Source organism: Cantharellus anzutake, assembly GCF_015039405.1.
Source record: "Cantharellus anzutake strain C23 chromosome Unknown EI90scaffold_9, whole genome shotgun sequence".
Taxonomy (NCBI): Eukaryota; Fungi; Basidiomycota; class Agaricomycetes; order Cantharellales; family Hydnaceae; genus Cantharellus; species Cantharellus anzutake.
Window position 1 is genome coordinate 450422 of NW_024066959.1, and position 26753 is coordinate 477174.

The 26753-nt window shown below is 49.7% G+C and overlaps 2 protein-coding genes across 2 annotated transcripts; both read right to left on the minus strand.

The window, feature by feature from the left end:
- Window positions 1-4061: 4061 nt before the first annotated feature.
- Window positions 4062-5540, minus strand: EI90DRAFT_3118845 (uncharacterized protein; the record flags this gene model as incomplete). Its single annotated transcript, XM_039063147.1, has 2 exons — window positions 4062-4367; window positions 5307-5540. 2 exons carry the CDS (start codon window positions 5538-5540, stop codon window positions 4062-4064), a joined length of 540 nt encoding a protein of 179 aa, XP_038919871.1.
- Window positions 5541-9138: 3598 nt separating this feature from the next.
- EI90DRAFT_3042839 (uncharacterized protein) lies at window positions 9139-11376 on the minus strand. Its single transcript, XM_039059208.1, has 17 exons — window positions 11092-11376; window positions 10958-11036; window positions 10880-10893; window positions 10803-10823; window positions 10681-10749; window positions 10604-10631; window positions 10500-10551; window positions 10387-10440; window positions 10322-10333; window positions 10235-10250; window positions 10101-10173; window positions 9977-10047; window positions 9862-9921; window positions 9777-9804; window positions 9671-9715; window positions 9580-9617; window positions 9139-9510 (listed from the first exon to the last, which is right to left on the minus strand). Exons 1-17 carry the CDS (start codon window positions 11148-11150, stop codon window positions 9396-9398), a joined length of 834 nt encoding a protein of 277 aa, XP_038919872.1. The 5' UTR covers window positions 11151-11376; the 3' UTR covers window positions 9139-9395.
- Window positions 11377-26753: the final 15377 nt, after the last annotated feature.

Genomic DNA, 26753 nt, shown 5'->3' on the forward strand with positions numbered 1-26753 from the left:
GGGCGACTCGCCTGTAAACGCCTCAAAAAACTGTAAATATCCGTGTACGAAGGTCGAAATCGAACCTGTAAACGAGGCAAAGGCGAGAAAAATTACTAAAGTCGCACAAAGAAAGAAGAACGCGAAAATAAAAGGAGCCGACGCACGAAAGACGACGGGGAAGACCCCACGCTCGATGAACATTCTGATCTCACTCAGGTCTGCTACTTCGCTCGCCGCTGTGTCGACGTCTGCGTTACTCGATTCAGGGGCCACGGGAATGTTCGTCAGCAAGGAATTCGTCCGCAAACACCAGCTGCCAACGACCCCCCTAGCTTCACCCATCCCCGTTCGCAACGTTGATGGGACTCAAAACGAGAACGGTCCCATCACGGAAGAAGTCGACGTTATCCTGGGTTTTGGGGACCACTCTGAGCGTTGTAAACTCGCTGTCGCGAACCTTGGCCAACAGACGGTTATTGTTGGCCACCCATGGCTTCTCCTTCACAACCCAGAGGTGGATTGGGTTCGACAGAAGGTAACGATGACACGATGTCCACCTGAGTGTCAGAGAGCTGTACCCGCGAGAGTAGAATCGGTAGAACCCGGAGACGAAGTCTTCGCGGTCCACGTGATGTCGACGCGCAGCGTGCCGGAGATTCGGGCCACCACTACCCCTTCTCAGCAATTTGCAGAGAGGGCCCGGCAGGATGAGAAGCCTCCCCCAGAAGGGGTGATCCCTGAGGCCTACCGCCTCTATGAAGACGTCTTCTCAAAGGAAGCATTTAGTGCATTACCTCCGCGGAAGCCGTGGGATCATGCAATAGATATCCTACCTGGGGCTGATCTCCCACGGTCACGCACCTTCCCTTTGTCCCGAAACGAACAAAAGGAACTTGATGAGTTTCTGCAAGAAAACCTTGCCAACGGCCGCATCAGGCCGTCTAAATCCCCAATGGGGGCCCCAGTGTTTTTTGTTAAAAAGAAGGACGGATCCCTCCGACTTGTTCAAGACTACCGAAAGCTGAACGAAATCACAGTGAAGAACTCATACCCACTCCCACTCGTGTCAGATGTGCTCAACCGTCTTCGAGGCTCGAAGTACTTCTCTGTCTTGGACCTCAGATGGGGTTTCAACAATGTCCGGATTAAGGAAGGCCATGAGTGGAAGGCTGCCTTTCGCACCAACCGAGGACTGTTTGAGCCCCTAGTCATGTTCTTTGGCCTCTGTAACTCCCCCGCAACCTTCCAGACGATGATGAACGACATTCTCCGAGAGTTTATTGACAGAGGCGTTGCCATTTGTTATATGGATGACATCCTACTCTTCACGTCAACTCTCGAAGAACATCGTCAAGTTACCCTGGAAGTGCTAGCCACTCTGCGAAAACACAAACTCTTCCTCAAACCAGAGAAATGCAAGTTCGAGCAGACCCAGATAGAGTATCTAGGGCTGGTGATATCAGAGAATCAGGTAGAGATGGACCCGGTAAAGATCAAAGGTGTCACGAACTGGCCAGTTCCAAAACGAGTCAAAGACGTCCAATCCTTCCTCGGATTTGTGAACTTCTACCGGAAGTTCATCCGCGACTTCTCTGAAATTGCTAGACCCCTGAACGCACTGACGCGGAAGTCCAGACCTTGGAGATGGGGCAGGGAAGAACAAGAAGGGTTTGACGCCTTAAAAAAGGCTGTCACCTCAGCCCCTGTCCTTGTCTTCCCTTCAGATGAGGGGCACTTCCGACTAGAGTGTGATGCCTCTAACTTTGCGACTGGAGCTGTTCTCTCTCAGCTTCAAGAAGACCAGCAGTACCACCCAGTGGGGTTTATGTCCCGAAGCCTGAATGATGTTGAGCGGAACTATCAGATCCATGACAAAGAGATGCTTGCGATAGTCCGCGCTTTGGACGAGTGGAGGCATTTCCTGGAAGGAGCAGCAGAACCGTTCGAAGTCTTCACTGACCATCGAAACCTCTCCTATTTCCGGTCAGCCCAGAAACTCAACCGACGCCAAGCCCGATGGTCACTACATCTCTCTCGCTTTGACTTCACACTCACACACAGACCGGGAAGACTCATGCAGAAAGCAGATGCCCTGTCACGACGAGCGGACCACCCACGAGGAGAAGAGGACAACTCCGAGGTCACACTGCTATGCCCCGATCTCTTTCGCATTCGAGCTACAGCAGCTATTTCGCATCCAACAGGAGAGGAAGACCTGCTGCAGCGGATGAGGGAATGCAAGAGCATCGAGGGCTCTGTGGCAAGTGCGACTCGTGAGTTAGAATCTGGTCGTGAAGCGCCTTCGGGGTGGGAGCTACGTGAAGGGCTTATCCTCTATCAAGGGAGGATCTATGTTCCCCAGGACCCTCTTCTCCGCCATGACGTAGTTCGTGCCCACCATGACACCCCAGTAGCTGGACACCCTGGCCGATGGAAGACATTAGAGCTTGTATCTCGGAACTACTGGTGGCCAGGGCTCTCTCGTTATGTTGCCAAGTACATATCTGGATGTGACACTTGCCAACGGGTGAAATCCTTCCCTGCTCAAAGGACTGGGAAGCTTATGCCAAACAAGATACCAGATCGGCGATGGCAGGTTGTCTCCGTAGATGTCATAGGAGAGCTCCCCTTATCACGAGGGTTCGATGCAATCATGGTAGTGGTTGATCGTCTGTCCAAAAGGATACATGCCATACCCACCACTACTCAGATGGACTCTGCAGGTGTAGCCCGCCTTTTCCTCGAGCATGTCTGGCGACACCATGGCCTCCCAGATGAAGTCATCAGTGACAGAGGAACAACTTTCATCTCTAAGTTCTCTCGGGAGTTAAGCAAACTCCTAGGTATTAAACCCACTCCATCCACTGCCTACCACCCCCAAACGGATGGGCAAACAGAACGAGTCAACCAAGAGATTGAAACCTACCTCCGGGTCTTCGTGAACCACAGGCAGGATGACTGGGCAGACTGGCTGCCTATCGCTGAGTTTAGCTACAACAACCGCATCCACTCGGCCACCCGCCATACACCATTTGAGCTTGACACAGGTCAACACCCACGCATGGGGATAGAACCCCCCAAGACTTCAATGGTGGAGGCGGCTGGAGACTTTGCATCACGGATGGCACAAATGCAAGAGGAGGCGAAGGCAGCCCTAGCACATGCAGCCAAGGAGATGTCGAAGTACTATGATAGGAAACGAGGCGAAGCACCTGAATACCATGAAGGAGAGAAAGTGTGGCTCAGCGCACGTAACTACCCAACCAATCGGCCGACCAAGAAACTAGACCACAAATGGTTAGGCCCCTTCAAGATCCTGAAGATAGTCTCACGAGCTGCGCTGAAACTCCAGCTCCCCAAGGGATACCGAATGCACCCCGTTGTGTCAATCTCAGATGTTCGTAAGTACCAACCAGATGAGATAGCAGAGCGCCCTGCACACCCAGAACCGAGTCCCACCATCATCGAAGGGAGCGAAGAGTATGAAGTGGAGAAAATCCTCGACTCTAAGTATATCCGTCGCCGACTCCATTACCTCGTCCAGTGGAAGGGCTACCCCAGTTCCGAAAATAGCTGGATACCTGACCGTGATACCCAAAATGCGCCAGACCTCATCACAGAATTCCATCAGCACCACCCTTCCGCTCCTGCCCCACGTGCAAACTCAGCCACTCCGAGACGTAGTGGCATAAAGGGGGGGTGATGTCAGAGTACAGCCCGGTTAAGTCCGGACTGCTTACACACAACTGATGACACACCTGCCCCATACCCGCACAGCCTGATCATCATCCCCGGACTGGCACAGACATTTGTTATATTTCCTTCTGCAGAGCGGCCCCGCTTCGCCGGGTATACCGACTTTATCATTCCCTGGGTAGCGAGTGAGGAAGATAACTTTCTTCTCTCACTTCCCCTCGCTGCTCAGGTATGTTGTACATAGTATATACAATGATATGAACTCACTTCCCCTCGCTGCTCAGCTGGAATCCCTATCGCAATCCGCTTTGCTGGGTTCCCCCATTGAGACTGATCCTGTCCCCCTCGGCCTCAGCTCCAGCGAAGGCTCGGGATCCCTCGACTTAGAGTCCGAGCAGCTCGGTACCCTGACAATCACCCAACTCCAACACCTCTTCCAACTCATCCTTGAGGTTCTCATCTACCTTGATGGCAGGACGATCCGGCAACTTCCTACTCGCCGCAACACCACTTGCCTTCTCCACCTTCACCTCCCCATCACCACCAACCGCCTCCTCAGATTTCCCATTGGACACAGGAGCCTGTAGATTCTCCACCAGGGTAACTGTCAGGGGATGACTCCCGGGTCCCCATGACCCTCCCCTATGGTCCACAGCCTCTGGTGTAACCAGCCCTATCCAGGGCACAACCTACTGTGGGTAAGAAGATGAGAAGGAAGCTAACTTCTCATCTTCCCACAGTGGCCACGATATCAGGCAAACTTCCGGGGATACCCGGAAGTCACATGAGGGGGTGGGAACCAGGCCCGGAACATGCAGCACGCAGAGCATGTGCATGTGCAGGAAGCGCAGCAGGCGGATGTGGGTCCGGATGCGGGTCCGGGTCTGGGCTAGTCAGGGTGTGTGCCCTGACAGTAACCAATGACAATATGGCCATGGCAAGAACAGGCAGTGATCGAAGTTCCTCTTGAATCCTGATAAGGGATTTTGTGATGGAATCTTGGGTTGTCACATGTTCCTTGCCCGCCTGGGATGACCCTGAGCTCTCTGGCTCCTCAACCCTCCACTTTTTCGACGGTCAACTTGACTCCGATGCCCCAGTCATAGTTGCAGGATGTTCGCAACGAGCCCACGCCTTTTTGCAGGCCCCACATGATGTCGACTTCCCCCCAGGAAAGGTGCACATCAGTCCATAACTCTGGCACCTTGCGCATGAGGGCCTCCATTTGGGCAAAGCTGGTAATAAGACAGTAATGGAACGACGCTACACACAAAAAATAAATGAAAGAAAAAGAAATCAGTCCTTCCCATCCCATCTTGAGATCATCATAGACCCTCTCTACTCACCTTCTGTCAGGGCACACACCCTGACTAGCCCAGACCCGCATGTGTGCTCTGCCCCGCATGCTCCGCGCACCGCATGCTCCGGGCCCAGTTCCCACTCTTCATGTGACTTCCGGGTATCCCCGGAAGTTTTCACCATATTGGGCCACTGTGGGAAAGTGAGAAGTTAACCTTCTTCTCACTTTCTTACCCACAGTAGCTATGCCCTGAGATGGGCTGTGTTTATAGGCCAGACTGTGGACTGTAGAGAGGGGTCATGGGGACCCAGGGTCCATCCCCTGACACCTTCTGGGTGAGTTCCTTCACCCTAGCCTCCTTCTCTCTCTTCTGCCACTCCTTGGCCTCCCTCTTGGCAGACTCCTCTGCCTCACGCTGATGAGCCTCCTCTTCCATCATCAGATGCAGACGACATCTGCATTCCTGGGACTTGGCATCCCAGAGTACCTGCCCATCTCCAGCATTTTCAGCCAGTTTTTCATCTGGCCAAGATGTGAGATCGAGTTCAGCATCGGTTGGCATTCAAGTTGCCTTATCGTTGATGAATGATGGATTGATGGAACATGGGAAATGGAAAAAATGTTTTCGGTTCCAGCTGCAAAACTCATCCACCTGACTGAAAAGGCCTTCAAGGGTTCAGGCCTAAGAAGGGGATACTGTCATATCCTGGATCTTCCACCTCCCTCCACCCTAGTCTCGGACGACTCCTATGACCTCCACCAGTCCTCCCAATCTCTCTTTGCTGCCTCCGGTCGATGCCAATGATCCTAGACTACCTCCTCCTTTGACTCTCTCCTGCTCTTTCTCCCATCTACATCTGCATCACCCCCGGACTTCCCCTACCACACCTCCACCTCCTCAGACCCCTTGTTCAAAGGTTATGGATCAACTTGTTGTTGGTAACCCTCAACTTGCCTATCCACCCTCCTTCTTACTCCTGGTCTCTGCACCTCCGGCGCCTCCGGTCATGTATCTCCGGTACCTCCCCACTCCTACCTGTCAGGGCCCGGCCTCGGACTCAGAGGCTCCCTGACCTCAACCCCTATCTAACCTGTCCTCACACTATGCGGGGCATGAGATGTATAGTAAAAGAAAGGGAATATATACACTTGCCTATGCGGGGCATGAGATGAGAAGAAGGGTAAAGGTCTCATCTCCCCGCATGGTTGCTATATAAAGGAATGGGTCACATGCCCACAACTATACAGCTCCTAGAGTTGTGTAGTGTGACCCGGAGGGAACATCCAGGTGGCAGTGCCCAGTAAGCGTGGGAACGTTCTGGGCGAGTTGCTTGCCCAGAACTGTGGCTGTGACCCGTGGGAACATTCTGGGCGAGCTGCTCGCTCAGAAAGTTCCCACGCTATCCCGTGCATGCGGATACACAACACAGAAAGGCAACAACAAGGCAACAATGAAGGAATGGAAGGAAGGGATTGGTTGGGGAGTCTGGGGCACCCTAGGGCAGGGTGCTGAACCCTGACACTACCCTACCTCCAGTCATGTTATTCTTTATTGTTTTATCATTTGACATTTTCTACAAACCCAATCTTCCGGACTACAACTTCCGGGCTCCAGACCTTTCCAGATGTCTCCCCCTGTAGTCCCCTGCTCATTCATGGATGGGCCCAGGCCTTACCATTCAGTTGGTTTCTAATCCTCCCACTCCACAAACCTCAGACATAATTCAGGCTTTCGCCTATTCTATATTTGTCCTGTGGAGTCTTTCTATTTACTTCTCCTTCCCCTTGGTAACCTTTGTTTACCTTCGGATCCAATTATCTCTGCTATATGTACGTGCATACCACTCTAGTAAATAGTTCCCCCCAGTTATAATATTAAGTCCTAAGTCCTTGAATCCAAACCCACTTCCACGATGCCTGTTGCATTCTACTTGCCTGCTGCTCCATCTTGAACCACGAGCTGAGTGACAGACATGTCTAAAGGCACCTTGGTATAAAACCCAACGAATTGTGTGATGAATGATTGACCCTCGCTAACGCCTCCATCGTTAAGTAGTGAGGGGGGGCTCTCTGGCCCCCTTCCGCTGGTGGCCTCTGTTCCTCCGTCACCAGCCCCCCCTGACAAATTGGGGACAATGAGGACGTAACAGGCACAGCGCTCCATTCCGAGTTGCTGAAGCCAAGTCCCTTCAACACCCTGTCACCCTCAGAGCTCCGCCCCACCTCCAGTCTGTCTCTGACCCACCGTCAGATGACCCGGAACCTCGAGCTCCATCAGACACACCTGCCTGGGTAGCGTTTCGGATCTCCCCCAGGTGGGTTCGTGACAGCGACTCTACCCTTCATCATCCTAATTAGTCATCCTTTACTTCTTTCAATTCAGTCAGCTAACTTTCTCTTACCCACTTCTCGTTCCCATTCACTCTTTGGCCTTCTACTCCACCCTCCTCAACCTGACACCTTGGTTCCCCATTAAGGATAACCTTCAGTGTCTTTTGGAACCGTTTGGTATCTTTCAGACTTTGACTAAAGTCCTCTCCTCTGCTTTTATATATATACCTGTAGATTAGAACCTTTGTACCTCAGTTCTAATCTCAACTAAAACCTCACCCCTAGACTCCCCTATGAGTGATTCTTGCTCCCCTCTTACAAGATACATCAGCCATCTGAAATTAAGGACAAACTAAGACGTAATGGAGGCACAGCACTCCCCTCCGAGTTGCTGAGGCCACATCCTTCTCAGACTCTTGTACTAGCTGGCAGACTTGGGCTTCCTGGGGAAGCTCCAGTCCACTCCCTGATCTCCCAGAATCATCACATCTTGACAGCAATGAAGTAAGCATCAAGACAAAAGGTATATACAATATCCTTAATTGATATTGCGTTAGTAAAGAGAATATTGGTACACATGGACATTGATATTCCAATATGAATAAGCCATCTCACTGTTGTTTTTAAGTGCAAATAAGCACTTACTAACACTGGGCCATATAAGTGCACTTGCGCTTCTGGCCCAACTCTTTATTTACCCATTTTCATGGGTATCTTCAATATCTTCATCTCTGCTCCCTAAACAATCATTTAGGGAGGAGTGGCCTTTACTGGCCTAGGGGCTAACAACCCCATCACCCCCCTGACAATTGTCTAAGGAGAAGTGGGCCTTCATGGGCCTGAAATTTATTTTTCATTTTTTGCGTGGCAAAGGTCTAACCACCTTTGTTACCGATGTTTTATTAATTCTTTCCAGAGTGGCTCAGGTCTGACCACCTGTGTTGCTGTATACTTTGTTCACAGAGTGGCTAAGGTCTAATCACCCATGTCACCTGTGCTTTGTTCTATGTGCAACTTAGGTCTAACCACCTTTGTGTTATACTTGTCTATACACTGAAGAGTGGAGGCCTTATTGCTGTCAGGGCACAGCCCTTGACCCCACTCACCCTCAGACACCCTCACCCTTTCCCTAACCACCCTCTCTCCACATTTCCCCATTCCCCTTATCCTTCCCCCCACTGTTTCACATAATGACGCGCGTGCACGAACCCGTGGGAATGTTCTGGGCGAGCAACTCGCCCAGAAATGTACAGCCACGACCGTGGGAACATTCTGGGCGAGCAGCTTGCCCAGAACTTTCCCACGGGTCACACCCGTTATGGAAAGTCGGCAGCAAGTGGGAACTGTATAGTTCCTAGGGTCCTTTTGTGTCGGCCTCACAGGGGGCTGAGAAGCTTACCCTTCTTCTCAGCTCATTCCCTGTGAAGGCTGAGGCCAGTCCCCTCAGCGACTTCGAGGAGTTAGCACCTGGGGAGAGTACCCCAGCTTCCACACCCGGCCTTGCCCTCCGGCCACTCCCAGCTGGGGTCCGGATCCTGACAATTGCCTTCGCTTTCATTGTTTATTCATTGTTTATTTTGATTTATTCCTGATAAGTCGGGAATGTCACCTTTACTTTTTTTTGTTACCCTTCCTTTCAGTCCCCCCCCCCTCTTCACTTGACTCTTCCAGTCTGTCAAATTAAGGCAACTGGATGTGCTTGCTGGGCACAGCACTCCTTTCCAAGTCACTGAGGCCATAGCCTTTCATCATTTAGACCTGCATTTCCGTGTATCTAACAGGTGTCCTGATTAGTATGGCCATCCCCCACACTCAATGAATGTCTTTTGCTAGATTCCAAATGGTATTGAAAACAGTCAAGAGCAAAGTGTATGACTCATTCAGGATATCAAAGAGACATTGTTTACCAAGACACAAGTACTGGAGGAAGAAGAGGGTATGGTTGGACTTTTAAAAGAACAAACCAAGTGAAAGGTCACACAAGGAATGAAAAAGTCACAATGCCACAACAGAACATGCCATCAAAAGTGACACATTTTACATAGCATCGGCATAGGAGTGACACTGCTGTGCAGGTGACCCCCATTCAGTTGGATCCTTGACTAGAAAGAATGGGCAATTTGGTTAAGTGAATTGACTGTCCAGCATCTTCTTGAGGCCCTGGTGACAGATATTGTCGGACATGACTACGGCCATGCAGGCTGCCAGTGAGAATGATGCAAAAATTAGCGATCAACATGCACTCCTCATTGTGCAATCATGAGACTTACTTTGCTAGCAGAGTGATGGTGTACACTCCTCCCAATGCCTAAACAATGAGGGGATTAGAGGTGATATGGGTAATGGGGAGTCTGAACTAACCGCTACAGACCACATATGCAGGAAGTGCATCCCATAAAAGATATACTAGATTGAATGAGGCGATTTGTGATTTTCTCCACCACAGAGGGTCAAAACTCCTACTCACCGGGAATAACACCGTCATGGCAAGAACGCTATTGAGAAATATATCCTAAATCTCCACACGTATTGACGAACACCAGATGGCTGACCTGGTAGCTGCACCGCTATGAATAGCGTACCTAACCAGTACTGCGATAGCTCTATCTGTCCTGGCAACATCTATCTGTTCAGACCAGCGTCCCGCAGTTGGAAGATAACTCATACCTTCGGAATCCGGTTCGATTATGACGCAACTGGATGATCATTATTGCGGCGATTGAAGTGTCTGTGGCAGCCTACAAGAGCTCTCTCTGAATCTCCGCAATGATGGATAAAGATGTGGACGACCCTGAAATGCAGCCCAACCGATGATGGGATTCCGGTTCCATTTGGGAAGCTGCAGCGTGTTCGCATATAGTTGCCTTTGAACACAGACACTTGTATCATTGCTTGCACATTGGGCTGGGTTTCATGGTTACCTACCCTCGAGTATACACCGCTAACGACAGATTGGAGTAGTTTGGTCAGTATCGCAATAGAAATAGAATCAGAAAAGACAAGATGGTTTACCGGTTCCGAAGGCTATGGACATCCCATTAGATTGTAGTACTCGGATCAGTGAGAACGTTACTGACCAAAATTAAGCAAGCTGAACAGAATTACCAGTATCGCCCACCATATCTTTGTCACTGAGGATAAACTAATGAGTGGCTCTACTCATCCCGAACTTGAGAAAACTGGAACAGACTTCTACTTATACGCCAGGCGAAGAAGTTTTGGACTAAGACGGAGGCTAGGACCTGGGTGCATTAACTGAGATGGCGTGAACGCTGGTAGAAGTATGGGACACACCGTGCTCAGAGTAAATTCGGCATTATACCTGAACAGCAAGTCAGGCGGACTGTAAATAGCATGCGAAGTGGGCTCGCCATGAATCCTTGAATGCTGAGTCTACGCGAATAACGATCATCCTATACTGGGCCACCACAGAGCATCCGCTACATAATGAGTGTTGATAATGAAAGCCATGGAGTACTAGGGGTGCACGCACAAACCAAAGACCTGGGCCAATCTGGGGTATACGCGATGTCAGAGCTATAGACATGGTGCGACGTTAGTCCGACTCACAATAGCACCACAACCTGGACAGAGTAGCAATCGTCGGATGGAGTTTAGGCGACAAATCAGCGTTATGAGACAACATACTAGAATTTTCGTCACGATGGGGTCGCCGGGAAATTTCAGAAAATAAGCTCTCGACTGGATGGTTGTGATCCCCAGGAATCTGGAGGAGAAAACTTAGCACGCCAAGTCTGTTGATAACGATAACTCTAACCCACATAGCCATAAAAACAATGCCATACCAGTAGCCACCAGAAAGGTTTTCAAAGGGGGTCATTGGGAAGAACTGGTAAGAGGTTCCTTCTCTACGGCGGCGAAGCGAAGACTGCTCTTTATTTTCCACGAGCCCTTACTGCCACGAAGCCAAAAGAAAAAAAATGTCTCATCAGGAGAAGTCACCGTGAACTATCCGATTATCCGATTTGTTGTACTCTATTTTGTTACTCATAATCTCATGATGACGTGGCAGTGCGGCCATTACAGCGCGCATACATGAAGGGAGCAGTGTGTGGGGTTATCTTTATTGCGTTTTCAAAATCCCTGGCAAACTCCGTATCAGAGGTTGCACCATTCATTGCATTTTGAAACCGATTACCTGTTGGAGACGAGCGCATACTGGACCCACGCGACCAACTACCGGCGCATCCCAAGCGTGACACAAATTTTCTGCCAGGTGATGAACCGGGTGCTCATTCACTGCGTTTAAGCCAAAGATTTCCGCAGCCTTTCCGCCGTCGGAAATCTAAGTACGGTGCAATCCCAGCTCTTTCTGAAATAATAGCTAATCGCAATAATACTAATATACACCGATTATCAGTAAGAATCACAATAGTTAGTGTAATCACTGCTCTCACCTCAGCTTCACGTTGAGTGAACTGAGGGAGGCAGGGTTTAGCGAAAAGGTCGGTATTCTATAGATGATGGTCAAGGACCCAGTGCGTAGTATGCCAGGCCAAAGAGGAATCATAGCGCCCGAGGCGCTATGTTTAAATGAAATAGAACAAAATGAAGTTTCTACCTCGCCACCTTATTCCTCTTGTACCCAGTGGCCACTGCGCACTTTAGTAGCCGTTGAATTTCCAACACTTTCTGTGATGGAAAATCGATGTCTGTTTATCCGATGGGAGAAATGTTGATGAAAAATTGATGCGTGCTGTCCGACCACCTTGCTCAGCCAGGGGCGAGGCCCTATAGGGTACAGATTTTGCATTGCTAACCCCACCAAGAGGCTCTTGTGTATTGGGGGCCCCCTTATTGGTTTGGGGACCTCCTGCAATTGAAATTATGTATTGTAGCGGCATCATCCAAACTATTGTTATATTGTTATTTTGTGGTTATTTAACTTGTGACTCATTGTCTGTGCACATTGCTGGCTGCTGTCCAGAGGGGTGTCAAGACTGTTTCCCACGGTCTAGACACACTTTATATAGTTGGATAGCCCCATTGAATAGCTTCCAGAATATATAATTTGAGACTGAATTGACCAATAAATTATCGAGAAAAACACAAAATTCCCACTACTCTGTAGTGGGTCCTATGAATCTTTGTGACACAAAAAGCCTATAGCAAGAGGTCCTTTATCATTGCCAATACCTCAGGTTTGCAATTCATTTTCCCTAGGTTACCAGGGTCCTCATTCACAGCCTCCACTCTCATGTCCTGCCTCCCAACCCTACAGTACTATCACGTTCAACTTTTCCTTTCTTGATTCCTATCTGTAAGGAATGGATGGTGGAGCAGTGTTTATTACTTTATTCCTGTTTATTTCTTGTTGTACACAACTGTATTTACATTTGTATGGCTCGGGCTCAGGTAAAGGGTTCTTTACTCTTTACCCTCACCCCTGTCAAATCTAAGCTTGATACAGCCTATGATCTTGACAGCCAGAGGACTGAGGAGTCACCCAGGTTGGAACCCACACTGACCTTACACTATCCCCCTCAATTCCATTGCCTCTGACTTTCACCCCCAAATCTTCAAATCCCCAAATCCCCAATGACCATGTCTTCTTGTCCGGAACATGTCGGACATGTATCCAGATGATCTGCAAGGGCACACAAAGTTGTCCAGGCTCATAAGGTTGGAGGGGTGGGACTTCAGCTTCAGCGACTCGGGTGGAGCGCTGCACTTTGTTCTTACGTTGGTGTCCCAATTTCAGACAGAAGCCTTACAATGAAGAGAAGAGACTAGGGGGGGAATCCAAGTTGATATATGAACTGAGGTACATCTGGTGTAACCTACATGCGTTATAAGCACAAGTAACTAAATGGACCAGCCTGGAAGGAGTGGTGGATCAAGTGCAATATTAATGAATGGAGAAATAGACAAATGGTTAATATCGGCAAACCTTGCCAACAAAAGGAAATAAAGAAACAAGGAGTGGCAAAGGGAGAACAATAGTCCGCAAGTGAACAAAAGAGAGAAAAGGCCATCCAGCCATCTAGCAAGCTGTCCAGCTGGCAGGTGGATAACAATGAACCACTCGAATGGGCAACCTTGGTTGGGAGGTACGTGCACAGGGAGAAAGTGCAGATGAGGGTGACAGGTGGATGGATGGATGGACGGATGATGATAGTAGCAGGTGGGATGGGCCAAGTGGCACTAGGATGCGTTGACAGAAGTGGTGGATATGTCGGGTTGTGACAGTATCCCCTTCTTAGGGCTGATGCCCCTGGAGGCCCAATTGGTGCATGTGGGAATTGTTCGGCCAATCCCAAATTTGAATCCATGTGGGAAATCAAAAATCCTTTCCATCAATTTGACTAAGTCCAGTCATTACCCAACACCTCTACTCAATACTCCACCCTCATGTCTAAACATCTTGAGCTCCACAACATCGTGTCCTGGGAGGAAGAGGACATCCAGATGATGAACCTGCCATGATGCAGGCATGTCAGGGCACAGCCCTCTCCCCCACTCACCCTCAGACACCCTCACCCTTTCCCTAACCACCCTCTCCCCACATCTCCCTATTCCCCCTATCCTTCCCCCCACTGTTTCACACAATGATGCATGTGCGCGAACCCGTGGGAATGTTCTGGGCAAGCGACTCACCCAGAAATGTACAGCCATGACCGTTGAAGGAGCGGAGCTGGATCACCTTATGTAACCAGTTTCCTACATCCAATAACGATATTAGAGTGTGTGCTGATTTGCGTACTGACCGTGTTTTGGTTGCCAAATATATAATTGTTCACTGTCTAAACAACAATAAACACCCCCCCAACGATCTCACCTGACGTATAGATCATCTATGAATAAAATTCTATATTGACTTTACTATGATTTCTAGTCAATATTACACCTAGATATACCACTTTTCAGTAGGACGTGATTTTCCTGATAATTTACTGAAGGAAAACTACTAATAAAATTCCACAATAAATGTTACTCAATACAGGAGTGACCAAACTGCTCTTTCTATCGCTTAGAGTGTGTGCTAGTTATCTAGCAGGTTCAGGATCGCTCACTTTTCTCCTGTGGTGTGATAACCAAATATTGCTGAGAGATTATTCAATTAAGAAGTCCCTCCACCAAATTCTCATTAATTCTCACTATGACACTTTTGTTCAGCTGTGTCTAACTGACCCTAACTCACGCTTAGAGTGACGTGTTAGTTTTATATTAGCTAACAACTAATATTTGCTTTTATCTTTTGGAGCAAACGAACCAACCACTGGTGAGGAGAATTAAACTTTTATTTCTACCTGAGGTTTGAGAGGGGGCAGAAGCGGTGGCCTTTTATGCTTTTCAGTGGCCTCTCTACTCCCACGCCTCGCACTAGTTACATGTGCTACATTTGTATTATAGATAGTTCTAGAATGATATAGGGGCTTGGGCTGTGTAAGCTTAATAATGGACTTAGGACATGACTCAGCAATAAGTAATTCATTTCTTTGTCTTTTGGGCCGATCTCAGCGGGATCTTGTAGCGCTGAAGCTATGCTCTACACCGCCTTAATTACGAACGGTTATCTTTAGAAATGACTCGGCTATAAAGGAACTTTCTAGACTGTTCTCTAATTGACCCCTTTTTGTGAAGCTGCATCATTACTAATGTTCTAGAGCCTTCCCAATTAATTAACTGATCCGCGGACTTCTGAATCACTTCATGCTTATGATCCGAGATCCAGATCATCAATCATTCCTTTGTTCCGATTTATTTGAGCTTAAAATCAAAAAGTTTTGATGAATCATGGGAAAATATACAAGATCCGTTTTTTTAGCATTTTCTCCTCTTCTGATGTGATCAAAAACTGTCCGCCCGCGCCGGGGAATACTCTATCATATGGTATTCGGTCCGCCAGACTTCCGGGCGCCAATATATTTCCCTTGAGTCACATTACTTTTTGTAAGAATTAGCAAATAAATATATATGAATTATAAGGTGTTTCGCCGTTTGAGCGATATATCCGTCAGTTTTGAAGCTTTTAGAATGAAACAAAACCGTGGATAAAGTTAAGAAACAGTCCTTCCAGATGGTAAAAAGATTACAGTCAAAAGTTTACTGGTTCCCGAGATATTCACATTTCTTTCCCAATGTTCCTTATTCTGCCGTCTATGTGCTATTTTCTTGTTGTAGGGTTATATTCTTTGAATATTACACCTATGCCAAGTTCTAGGCATGATTGTAGTAGATTAAATCTCATACTACATGGGTGTAGATAATTTATAATGATCTAATGTCTGTCCAGTCTCATAAAGATCATGAGATCTGTTAAACGTCTGAACTTGTCACCTGTTCATTGACTATTCTGATAGATCATTGTTTTATTCTTTGAATATTATTTCTCCTACACCGTGGGAACATTCTGGGTGAGCAGCTCACCCAGAACTTTCCCACGGGTCACACCTGTTATGGAAAGTCGGCAGCAAGCGGGAACTGTATAGTTCCTAGGGTCCTTTTGTGTTGGCCTCACAGGGGGCTGAGAAGCTTACCCTTCTTCTCAGCTCATTCCCTGTGAAGGCTGAGGCTAGTCCCCTCAGCGACTTTGAGGAGTTAACAGCTGGGGAGAGCACCCCAGCTTCCACACCCGGCCTCACCCTCTGGCCACTCCCAGCTGGGGTCCGGATCCTGACAAGGCAAGGCTCAATGAGCGGGTGAGGTGTAAGGCAGCCAAGAAAGCAGCCGAGGCAGCTAGGTGGGTGGCTGAAGAGAAGAAGAGGCGTGAGGAAGAGGAGGCAGAGGCAAAGTGCCAGCAGGCGCAGGTGGCTGGGTTGTCCAAAGGCAAGGTGAGTAGCCAGCATCTTAAAACGCTTACTGCCATGAGGTCCCTGATGCTAATACATGTAATTTTTTTGTTTTTCTTTCTTAGCACAAGGCCTCACAAGTTCCAGCTGGTCTGCAAGCAGGGCAGGTACTGTCAGGGACTGACCCGGGGTCAAGAGCGTCCAGGTATATCGCCTGGGGCTGAGGGCCCGGTAGGGTGTGATGCAGGCACACGTTGCAATGGACCCGGTTGTCACGGCCGTGCATTCCGGCCCGTTCCCTGCCCATCCCGATGCCGCCTGAGCCCGTTCCCGCTATGCGAGCACGAGCCCCAACCTCAGCCCTATCCTCCATGAGGACTCCCTGCTCACTCCCCCACTTGCCCCTAGGCTCCCCTGCACCTGGCCGACTTCCCCACAGCCACACCAACCTTCCCACCCTGAGTCCGCCTCCGGCACCGTGCCCAGCACGACTCCCCTACCCCACCCACTTGGCCCCTACAGGGCCGCTATCATCCCCGTGCCCGACTCTGGCCCAACTCCGAGTCCAGCGCCGCTACGATACCATCGCCACTATCGCAGCCCTACACTCTTTCCTTTATTTATCTGTTATTGTTTGTTTTGACCCTCGGTCATTGCCGGCCGCTATGTGGCTAACCCTGCTCCTTATTCTTGTTTGCTTCCGGACCCTTCGGCCTCTGGCCCGGGTCCGCTTCCATTCATTTCTTCCTCCTATATATATCCTGTATGACACTTTATTGTACCTTAGCTCTAATATTGATGTGACCACAACCCCTAAGTCCTGACCCCAACAAGGCAACCCCAGTGAGTCCGAAATGAGGGCCAAGAGACAGCTAGGGGGCACAGCACTCCCTTTAGAGTTGCTGAGGCCAAATGCCCTACCCCCGGGCCTTGTTCACGGCATCACGGCCATTGCAGCCTATAGTGGCCCGCAACGGCGACCGGTTCTTACAATGACGGCACAGACAGCCCCACACAGGCGGTTGCAGTGACGTGTGGTCAGTATGGGGGTCCTCAGTGTGGACAGACATGGTAGATCGGGCAGGGGGTCAGACGAAGACAGTCCTCAGACAGTACGGCAGTAGGCCAAACGGCCAGCAAGAGTTGTCACCATCGACAACAAACACGTCATCTCAGACACAGAGCACAATGGTCTCAATGGGCAGTGGCGTTGTCGGATACAAGGGAAAGATGACAGTGGCCAATCAGCACGTAACAGCAACGTCAATGGCAATTCCAGCAACAGCCACGCTTTGAGCACTTAATCAGCTCATAATCTCCCTCCCTTGCTCAAAGCGCCCGGACATAACGTGCTCGGCAGCAGCAGAGCAAAGAGGGGGACGGCAACGGCAACGACAGCATAGGCAGTGGGGGGAGGGGAATTTCACATGCAGCGACAGTGATGGTGTCAGTCAGTGGAAAAGGGGTGGACACGGAGGTGCGATGCGATAGGCACCTGGAGTCATTGTTGACTTCGCTAATAACTCCTGCAATAATGCATCACTCTCCTCCAAACTCGGCGTGCAGATAAACCCAATCCTCCTCTATCGAACGGGCCCAAGATCAAGTCTCAGCGATTCGTGGGTGGCGCTAGCGTCGAGTTTTAAGTTGGATCGTCCAAAATGCGTCCTTTTGCGTCGATCTCCTTCAGTTTTCCATCAATCCCGACGTTCAAGAAGTCGTTCGAATCCTACAAAAAACCTCTACAACTTCTCTTATTTCGCCAAATCGTGATTCCTATTCATTGGCATTGAACGCGCGTCGGGAAGGTTGGAGATGGTTAAGTCCCAAGCACAGGCACTTTCAGGGCATTCGGGAGGGGGGGTGACAGGGTAGTTGTGCCCAAGCAGTGGAAAGGCAGTCGGATCACAAGCAGCCGCCCCCACACCAGCAGGTGCACTACTCTGTGAGGTCCGTGTCGTGGGGCGGCATGGCAGCCTTCGTTGTCGCAAGAAAGTGATGTCGAACAAAACACGCGTCAACATCAGTACAGCGTGGTGGCATGGGGCACGGTCAGACGCAATGACCATAGCGGGCATGTGGGCAGTGGAGATAGCGAAAGAACAGTGCAAGCACAGCGCAAAAACATTCAAAGAGCGGTAGCATCGAACGAGCGGCGGAATTGACTGGGGGTCATAACCTGTTATGATCGCGGCATTGCAGCCCGATCCTCTGAGCACAATATCACAGTGTCATTAGATGTTATGCTAGATAAAGTACATGATGGAGCACACTTATATACATTTCTGTGTGGCACAAAGGAACAAAGGCCAAAGCGTTAAAGCAATAAAACTTCCCATAAAAGGGAACAATAACCATGGCGACAAAGGGCATCGGAATGCCACTTCAACAGCCGACCCCAGACCAGTGTCTAACACCGGTGCAGACAGGTGTCCCTGGCCACTTAGGCTAAAGTGGGAAGTGTGAGAAGAAGGTTGCTTCTCAGTTCCCACTTAGGCTGTGTTTATATACATGTGGTTAAGGCCATGTGGGAAGCGCCATGTCATCTACGCACACAGCCACATCTGTCCGGGTACCTCTGCAAGAGGTCCCAGGGGCGTCCGGTATGCGGGAGGTTGTCCAGTGTGTCCGGGTCCGGGTGTTGCACTGCAGCCAGGTCAATGGTACATTGATACAAGGGAAGTTGTCCATGTGATAAGAAAAGAAGAATATCCAAGAATATTCTACAGGTTACTAGGCACCTGCATAAGCGCTGGGCATAGAAGAGCCTGGAATGTTATTCAGGAGTATAAATATGGGTGCTTTAGCACCATATGTTCTTTAGTTAGTTACAGTTTCTCTTCTCATTTCTATATTACATCTGGGTTGCAAGTTGTAAGGGATTAACCTTACTTCACTATAATTCTGATAGTGATGTCATTATGTTGCATTGCTATAATTCCCATTATAGTGATGCTATTATTTCTTTATTTATTTGTGCCAAGATATGTAATTTACATATATATACCTCGGAGTAGTTGTAAAGGCCTGGTAGCCTTTTACCTCTACCCTGTTGAATATACTGTACCCATATGACCAACTACCTGTCACGTGTCACGTGGCTCGCAGGTCAGGCTCATTTGAAGACTCTGTCATGCATCATGCGAGGCAAGCGGTCAAATTGTCCCATGTCATGCAAAAATGCTCATTCACTTGTGGCTATGCAAAGGCAATATCAAATTTTCTTTTTTGGGTAATTGGTATGTTCCAAAATGAAAACAGCCACCTCGTCCAAATTGTGTGTTTTTCTAGCTTGCATTCCATGACCAAGGTCGGAGGGAGCCAAAGCAACCTCATCAGGCTCAGCCATTTTCCCGAAATTAGCACTGCCTCCCTTTTGGGGCCCGGCTGGCTGGTTGGGTGTCACGCATCAAACTGAGTCGCTGGTTGAAAATTTTGTGTCACGCTCAGGACCCAGCCGGTAGTTGGTCATGTGGGTACAGTACAGCACATTAAAGCTTATATTTAGACAGACCAACTGAGGCCTGAGGCGAACGAGGGAACGGAACATACTGTCCCCAAGATAGTAAGCAACCTTTCACTTTTTTAAGCTAGTTTCCTTTTACAATCTCGGCACCGTGATTGGTGACGGAACCCTGCAGTGTCCCACACACGTTGTCTACCCTGACAATGTGCATCATTGATCATGCATGCATTGTCTAGCCCAACAATGCACATTTGCGCCTAGTTCTCACATGCAAATCACGCATGCGCCATTCCTAGATGCACACTCACCTAGGCTGTGCCTCAGAGTAGAGGCAAACCTTCCCAATCTTAGGATCTGGGAAGCCACCACAATACCAGTGCCAGAACCCCATTTGGCAACTGATGTGTCATTGTCCCTGACGACACGCACATTCAATCAAGGTTCACACCGGAACCTTTGATCCCACTTCCTGATGCTTGCAACCAGGAAGTTCCAGAGTCGCACCCACACAGCTGGCCTTTCCTCCAGTCCCATGGTGGGAGTTGACACCACTCCATCTGGAAGTGGTGACTTGGGCCCGCAAGGGCCCAGCAATGCGTCATATGCGTTGTACCATCTCAGGAGATGCTGAACCTGTCACAGCATCTCAATCCCACTTGGTGTCTGTCCTACTGCCACCCTCGCGTTCACCATCACAGGCCCACTCTCCCTATTTCAAGAGCACATGAGTATTATGTGAGCGCATCAACAAAGTTAGAACTGCAGACAAAAACGCGAGTTGACCCACCCGTGGCCACTCAGGCCTGACTTCCCTCCCCACTCACTTGCACACTGGAGAGGCATGCTGAGACTTCCCTTCCGCCCAGTTTGGGATGGAATAACCCTTCCTCTAACACTGTAGAGTTGAACACACCGAGTTGCCCAGCACTTCGCTGTGTAAAGTCCTCAGCAATTCTCCTCCCCCAGTGGGAGCCAAATGTCGATCTAGCATCGTACTGGAGGCCCAAACGACTAGTTTACCATCGGTTTTAGATGGAATCGGCAGCGCTTCAGCTGCTGCCAAGTGCCAGCTCATAGAGCTGCCCAGCACTTCAGCAATTCCTGGGTTTGACAACCCAGCAGCACCTACTCCTTCCACTCTGCAGGAAGTCGAATCCAAACCACCTCCTTGGCCCTCTGCAGGCCAAGAGGGACGCTTTCCTGGTGCTGTTAAATGCCAGGTCACCAAGATGCGCGCAATGCTGTTCTACATTGCGATTTTGGTGATTCATTATACTCTCCCCCTACTCATCCTGATCTGAGGGAGCATGGATTTGAAGGGCCTCAGAGGCCCTCTTCACACCAAGAGGAGCGTTTTCCTGGCGCTTTTGAGTGCCAGGTCACCAGGATGCTCCGGACCACAGACCTGGTGGTTCATGATTTTCTACCCCTTCTGTGGAAGGGAGACCAACCCTTTCCAAGGAAAGGGTTCTCATCTATCGTTCACTGCATAGTGAACGATCTGTTCTGCCCACAGACACTCCACCTCTGGGAAAATCTGTGTGTTCCCGGCATTATTGGGTGCCGGGTCCCCAAAATGTGTGGTGCTTCTTTGTACCGCGCTCATTCTCCGTTGCCTTTCCATCTGGAAGGCTGGCCCTTTCTAAGGAAAGGGATTCTCTCTATTGTTCACCTCATAGTGAACAAGCTGTCCCACTGATGGACAGGCCGTCCCCAGCGAAAATCCGTGTCTGATTGATCAAACATGCTCATTCCTGCCCAGTTTCATGGGCAGCACTTCCATTCTGTCGCTCTTATGGGCAGAATGACTTCTTTACTCCCCTAGATGATCATCTAGGGAGGAGCAGGTCGCTGCTCAGACCTCTGGCCCACATTCAAGTGTGGTGGAAATTTTATTTTATTTTTTTAAACCTAGATTCCTAGGTTGAATCTTCAACTACTCCCCCAGACAACTGTCTAGGGAGGAGAAACAAACCCGTGCCACTCTTTAGTGGTTATCTTTGTGGGTCAGCATTGTGCTGACTCATATCAAACTATTATTTTACTCCCAGACAACACTCTAGGGAGGAGCAGCCTCAGTGACCTTTTGTCATATCCGTACATACTCAATCCTGAACTGACTCCTGGACCTCCATCTTCACCACCTCCGGAGTCCTACCCTACCGCTGTCCGTTCCGATATTCACCTTCGGTCCTGACACCACACCTGACACCACACCTCCCCTCACCCCTCATGCCACCTCCACCCTCCCATCCTTCTCCTACCCTATCTCTGTTCGCTCCGATACTCATCTCGGACCAAACATCACTCCTCTCACTCCTCCTACTCCTCCTCACGACACCTCCACCCTTCCGTCACTCTCCTACCCTTCTCCCATCCGCTCCGACACTCACCTTCGGACCTGACACCTTTCCTCTCCTCCACTCCTCACCCCTTTCCTCTCTCCTCTCTCTTCCCTCTGACCCTCTTCTGCTGACCCTCCGCCAAGTAACAACCTTTCGCCGCTGTCCCATACCCTGTACTTGGACACCACTCGTACCTTCGCTCTGAGACTCCGTCATAGTTCCTACCTCAGACTTTGACTCCACCTCGGCTTTAGTCCATTGCATTGGTGACCTCATACTACGTAAACATCATTGCTAATATTCCTCGGACTTTCAACCCTGCCTCTGTAAGCTCTGTAAGCTCCGCAACCTCTGAGCTCCATGGATCATCTTCGGCACTTTCACTGCTTGTAATGTATCTTTCGCATTTTCCCCTCATCCCTATTTGGACTGCTGCTTCCTCCCATTCTAGCTAGTTAGTCATCATCCCCACTTCCCCTCATCCTCCTGCCCCTCTGGGCTTCGCCCTCCTTACCTCCTTTCAGATGTACCACAGGTTCTGCCCTATGACCTTCGGTACCACTCTGCTTCTGTCATCCCTTTGTTCCCATTCAGACACCTTCGTTCCAATTCGGACCCCCTTTGTTTCCTTGTGCTTTCACCCTCTCCATTATATATATCGGCACTTGTACATACTCGTTTTAAGCCTTTAGTCTAAAATCGACCTGAAATGCCCCCTAGAGACTTCCTGCTTGCTGCCTATGGAATTAAGGACCAAATGGACAAACAGCAATGGCACAGCACTCCGCTTGAGTCGCTGAGGCCAAGGTCCCTCCTTGCTAAGTCTCCAGTTCCCCTCCGGAATCGTCTGCCCTCACCCAGTTCTAACACCTTTGGAATCACTGGCCATCACCAGGGTATTGACCTTCAGTGAGTTACCTGTGTCACCGGAGTATCAACCTTCGGGTGTGGAATCACTGACCATCACCAGGGCATTGACCTTCGGTGAGTTACTTCCATCACCAGGGCATTGACCTTCAGAGAGGTTACTTCTGTCACTGGAGTATCAACCTTCAGGTTGACTGCAGAACCCATGATGCCACAAACTTGTGGGCATTATAAACTCAACTGCACAGTATGTGCCCAACCCCACAGCGGACCAATTCAGGTGTCACTGCCCTTTCTCATCAACAACAATGCCGTTGTTGGTTCTTTTCCTTTCCTTTTTTTGATTTTTGATGGTGACTCAACCGTTACTCTAGCTTGTCATATTGACACTTGCTACTTCATCGTTGACAATGCTGTCATCAAGAGCTGGGTACATATGTTCCAGGAGAAACTCTAAGTGGGCTTTGCCTACAAACTACTACTATAGCCTCCTGCAATGAGTGTACCTGTTAGAACAGGGCAGATACAGACGACTCCGGAGTGGAATCGGAGACTTAGCATGGAGGGACCTTGGCCTCAGCGACTCAAGCGGAGTGCTGTGCCATTGCTGTTTGTCCATTTGGTCCTTAATTTCACAGTAGGCGAGCAGGAAGTCTCTAGGGGGCATTTCAGGTCGATTTCGGACTGAGCCCAAAACGAGTATGTACAAGCGCCGATATATATAGTGGAGGGGGCAAAAGCACAAGGAAACAAAGGGGATCCGAATTGGAATGAAGACGTCTGAACGGGAACAAAGGGTAGACAGAAGTGGAGCAGTACCAAAGGTCATAAGGCAGAACCTGTGATACGTCCAAAAGGAGGTAGGGAGGGCGAGGCCCAGAGGGGCAGGAGGATGAGGAGAAGTGGGGATGATGACTAACTGGCTAGAATGGGAAGAAGCAGCAGTCCAAATAGGGATGAGGGGAAAACGCGAGAGATACATTACAAGCGGCGAAAGTGCCGAAGGTGATCCACGAAGCTCGGAGGTTGTGGAGCTTACGGAGGTGGGGTTGAAAGTCCGAGGGATATTGGCAATGGTGTTTACATAGTATGAGGTCACCAATGCAATGGACTAAGACCGAGGTGGAGTCAAAGTCCGAGGTAGGGACTATGATGGAGGCTCGGAGCAAAGGTACGAGTGGTGCCCGAGTACGAAGTACAGGACAGCGGTGGAAGGTCGTAACTTGGCGGGAGGTCGGCGGAAGAGTACCAGATGGAGGAGAGAGGAGAAAGGTAAGAGGGAAGGAGTGGCGGAGAGGAGAGTTGTCAGGTCCGAAGGTGAGTATCGGAGCGGATGGGGGAAGCGTAGGAGGGTGACAGAAGGGTGGAGGTGTTGTGAGGGAGGAGCGGAGGAGTAGGAGGAGGAGTAGTAGGAGGGTGGCGAGAGGGGCGGTGTTCGGTCCGAGGTGAGTATCAGAGCGGACGGAGATAGGGGAGGAGAGGGAAGGAGGAGTGGGGTGGCATGGGAGGTAGAAGGAGGTGTGTTGCCAGGACCGAAGGTGAGTATCGGAATGGACAACAGTAGGGTATGACTCCGGAGGTGGGGAAGGAGGAGGTCCGGAAGTCGGGTTGGGATTGGGTATGCACGGATATGACAGTACCCCCGCTTGCATACATTCTTCATATGTAGAGTGTTATATTTCCTTAATATGCTTGCTTTCCCTTTCATATGCTTGTACCCTGTCTGCGATTCAATATTGCAAGGGAGGAGGATGTAAGGGATTAACCTTACTTCACTATAATTCCGATTATAGTGATGTCATTATGTTGCATTGCTATAATTCCCATTATAGTGATGCTATTATTTCTTTATTTATTTGTGCTGAGATATGTAATTTACATATATATACCTTGGAGTAGTTGTAAAGGCCCGGTAGCCTTTTACCTCTACCCCGTTGAATATACAGCACATTAAAGCTTATATTTAGACGGACCAACTGAGGCCTGAGGCAAATGGGGGAACAGAATGTACCATCCCCAAGATAGTAAGCAACCTTTCACAAGTGAACCACTGAAGTGGGTTGCCATATATGGAACACTGCGTTTACAACAAGAGGAGAGAGAAAGGAGGAGAAAGGGAGGGAGGGAGAGTAAAAGGGAAAAGGGGGGAAGTCGGGAGGAGTGGATGGTGGGGCACCGGGTCAGGTGGGGCCAGGTCAGGCAGGTGTGCCCTGACAGGTACCAGGTGTGCATGAACTGCATGCGTGCCAGGGCCAAGTGCGACCTGGTTACAATTCGAGTGGGGACTGCGACACCCTCGCAGCAGAAGAGACCATGGGTGATCTTGCCCAAGGTGCCAGTACACGCATCTGAGGATGGGGGAGAGGATATGGAGGATGAGGAGGATGATTGGAATGAGGATGAGGGTGATGTGGAGAAGTGGGGTGAGGCGATCGTCAACGCCCTCAGGGAGTTGACTGACACTGTGAGTGTGAGGCCCCGGCCCATATCTATATTCCACCCACAACATCAATTGATGTTGTGTTGTCTGATATATATGTTGCGATGCTAATTTAGTATTGCAGAAGCTTCTCTATTTATTTGTGCCGAGAATGCAAAAGAATGTATATAAACCCTCAGGGTAGCTGTAAAAGGCGGATCAGCCTTTACTTCTACCCCATTAATATACAGCCCATCAAAGCGTATACTTAGACAGACCAACTGAGGCCTGAGGTGAATGGGGGAACGGAACGTACTGTCCCCAAAACAAGTAAGATCCCTTTCAGTGAGGCAGTTGCCCAGTGTCAGGGCATGGGAAAACGTTACCATGACTCGCCGTCGGCAACCATTAAGGTCCGCTACTTCGGCGTAACAGCCTGTCAAGGGTGGGGATGACAATCGCGGCAGAACGGGGTTTCGGCTTCAACGACTCGTTCGTGAGCGTTGCGCCTCGTACTTGACGCGGCCCCGATATTTCAGGAGGCAGGGGGTGCGACTGGGTCAGACAGAGGGTGCAGGGGGTAACCCTAGTTGATTTTTGAACTGAAGTACGAGGTAGTGTACAACCGGTATTTAAGTATAACGGAATGAATGGAATTAAGTCGCCAGATCTCACAGAGATTGCGGGCGGGGTTAAGAAGAAACGAAAACAAACAAAGAGTGTGGGAGAAGGATGGCCGTGTACAGCCGTCAAGGAAACAAGCGTGATAAAGAAAGACTCGTAGGCCCGTGACGGGCTGTGGAAACAGGTAGTGGTGATGGGGAAGGGTGACGGGCTTGTTCAGGCGGCGTCGGGTGGGCAGCGGGGTTGACGGGGTCGAAGCGGGGGAGGGAGAAGGTGTGGGGAGTGATCACCTGACCGTGGGAATTGCCGGGTCATGACACCCAGCGAGGTCGCCAAGATTACATGGGAGGAGAGGTCGAGGAAGAAGAAGGAGAAATCGGATGGTGGGGGAGCAGGTGACCCACCCACATATACTTCCCATGGTGTGGGCGTGTTGCCCTGAAGTCATTTTTTTCATTTTTTTTGTATATACCTTCATTGTGCCATACCTTAATCAACACATGGCCAGTTGATGCACAAGCACTCTAAGAAAAGTGAGGGCCTGGCTTGTCAGGATACAGCACATGGAAGTCAGAGACCAAGTCAGAGGCATGGCCAAGCTCTGTGGCTGGTAACCAAGATGTCTCCTCATCCGTCTGTTAGGTATGGGTCAGCAAACAGGGACGACTGGGGGGACAAGGCTCCGGGGTTGGGCTTCGGCCTCAGCGACTCTGAAGGAGCGCTGTGCCCACCTACTGTCTCTGTGCCCACATTTCAAGGTGACTTGAGGCTGCCTTGTTAGGGGGGACAAACCTAGTCAATATTCAGACTAAAGTTATGATGATGTAATATACAAGTATATAGTAAGGAAACTGAATGGGTCAGGTGACAAATAAGGGTCGGCATCTGGGTCAGAGTGCATGGTCATGACACCGTCCCATCATACCCGAGCCAACATACCAGGTACAGTAACTTACAGTTACAACGCCTA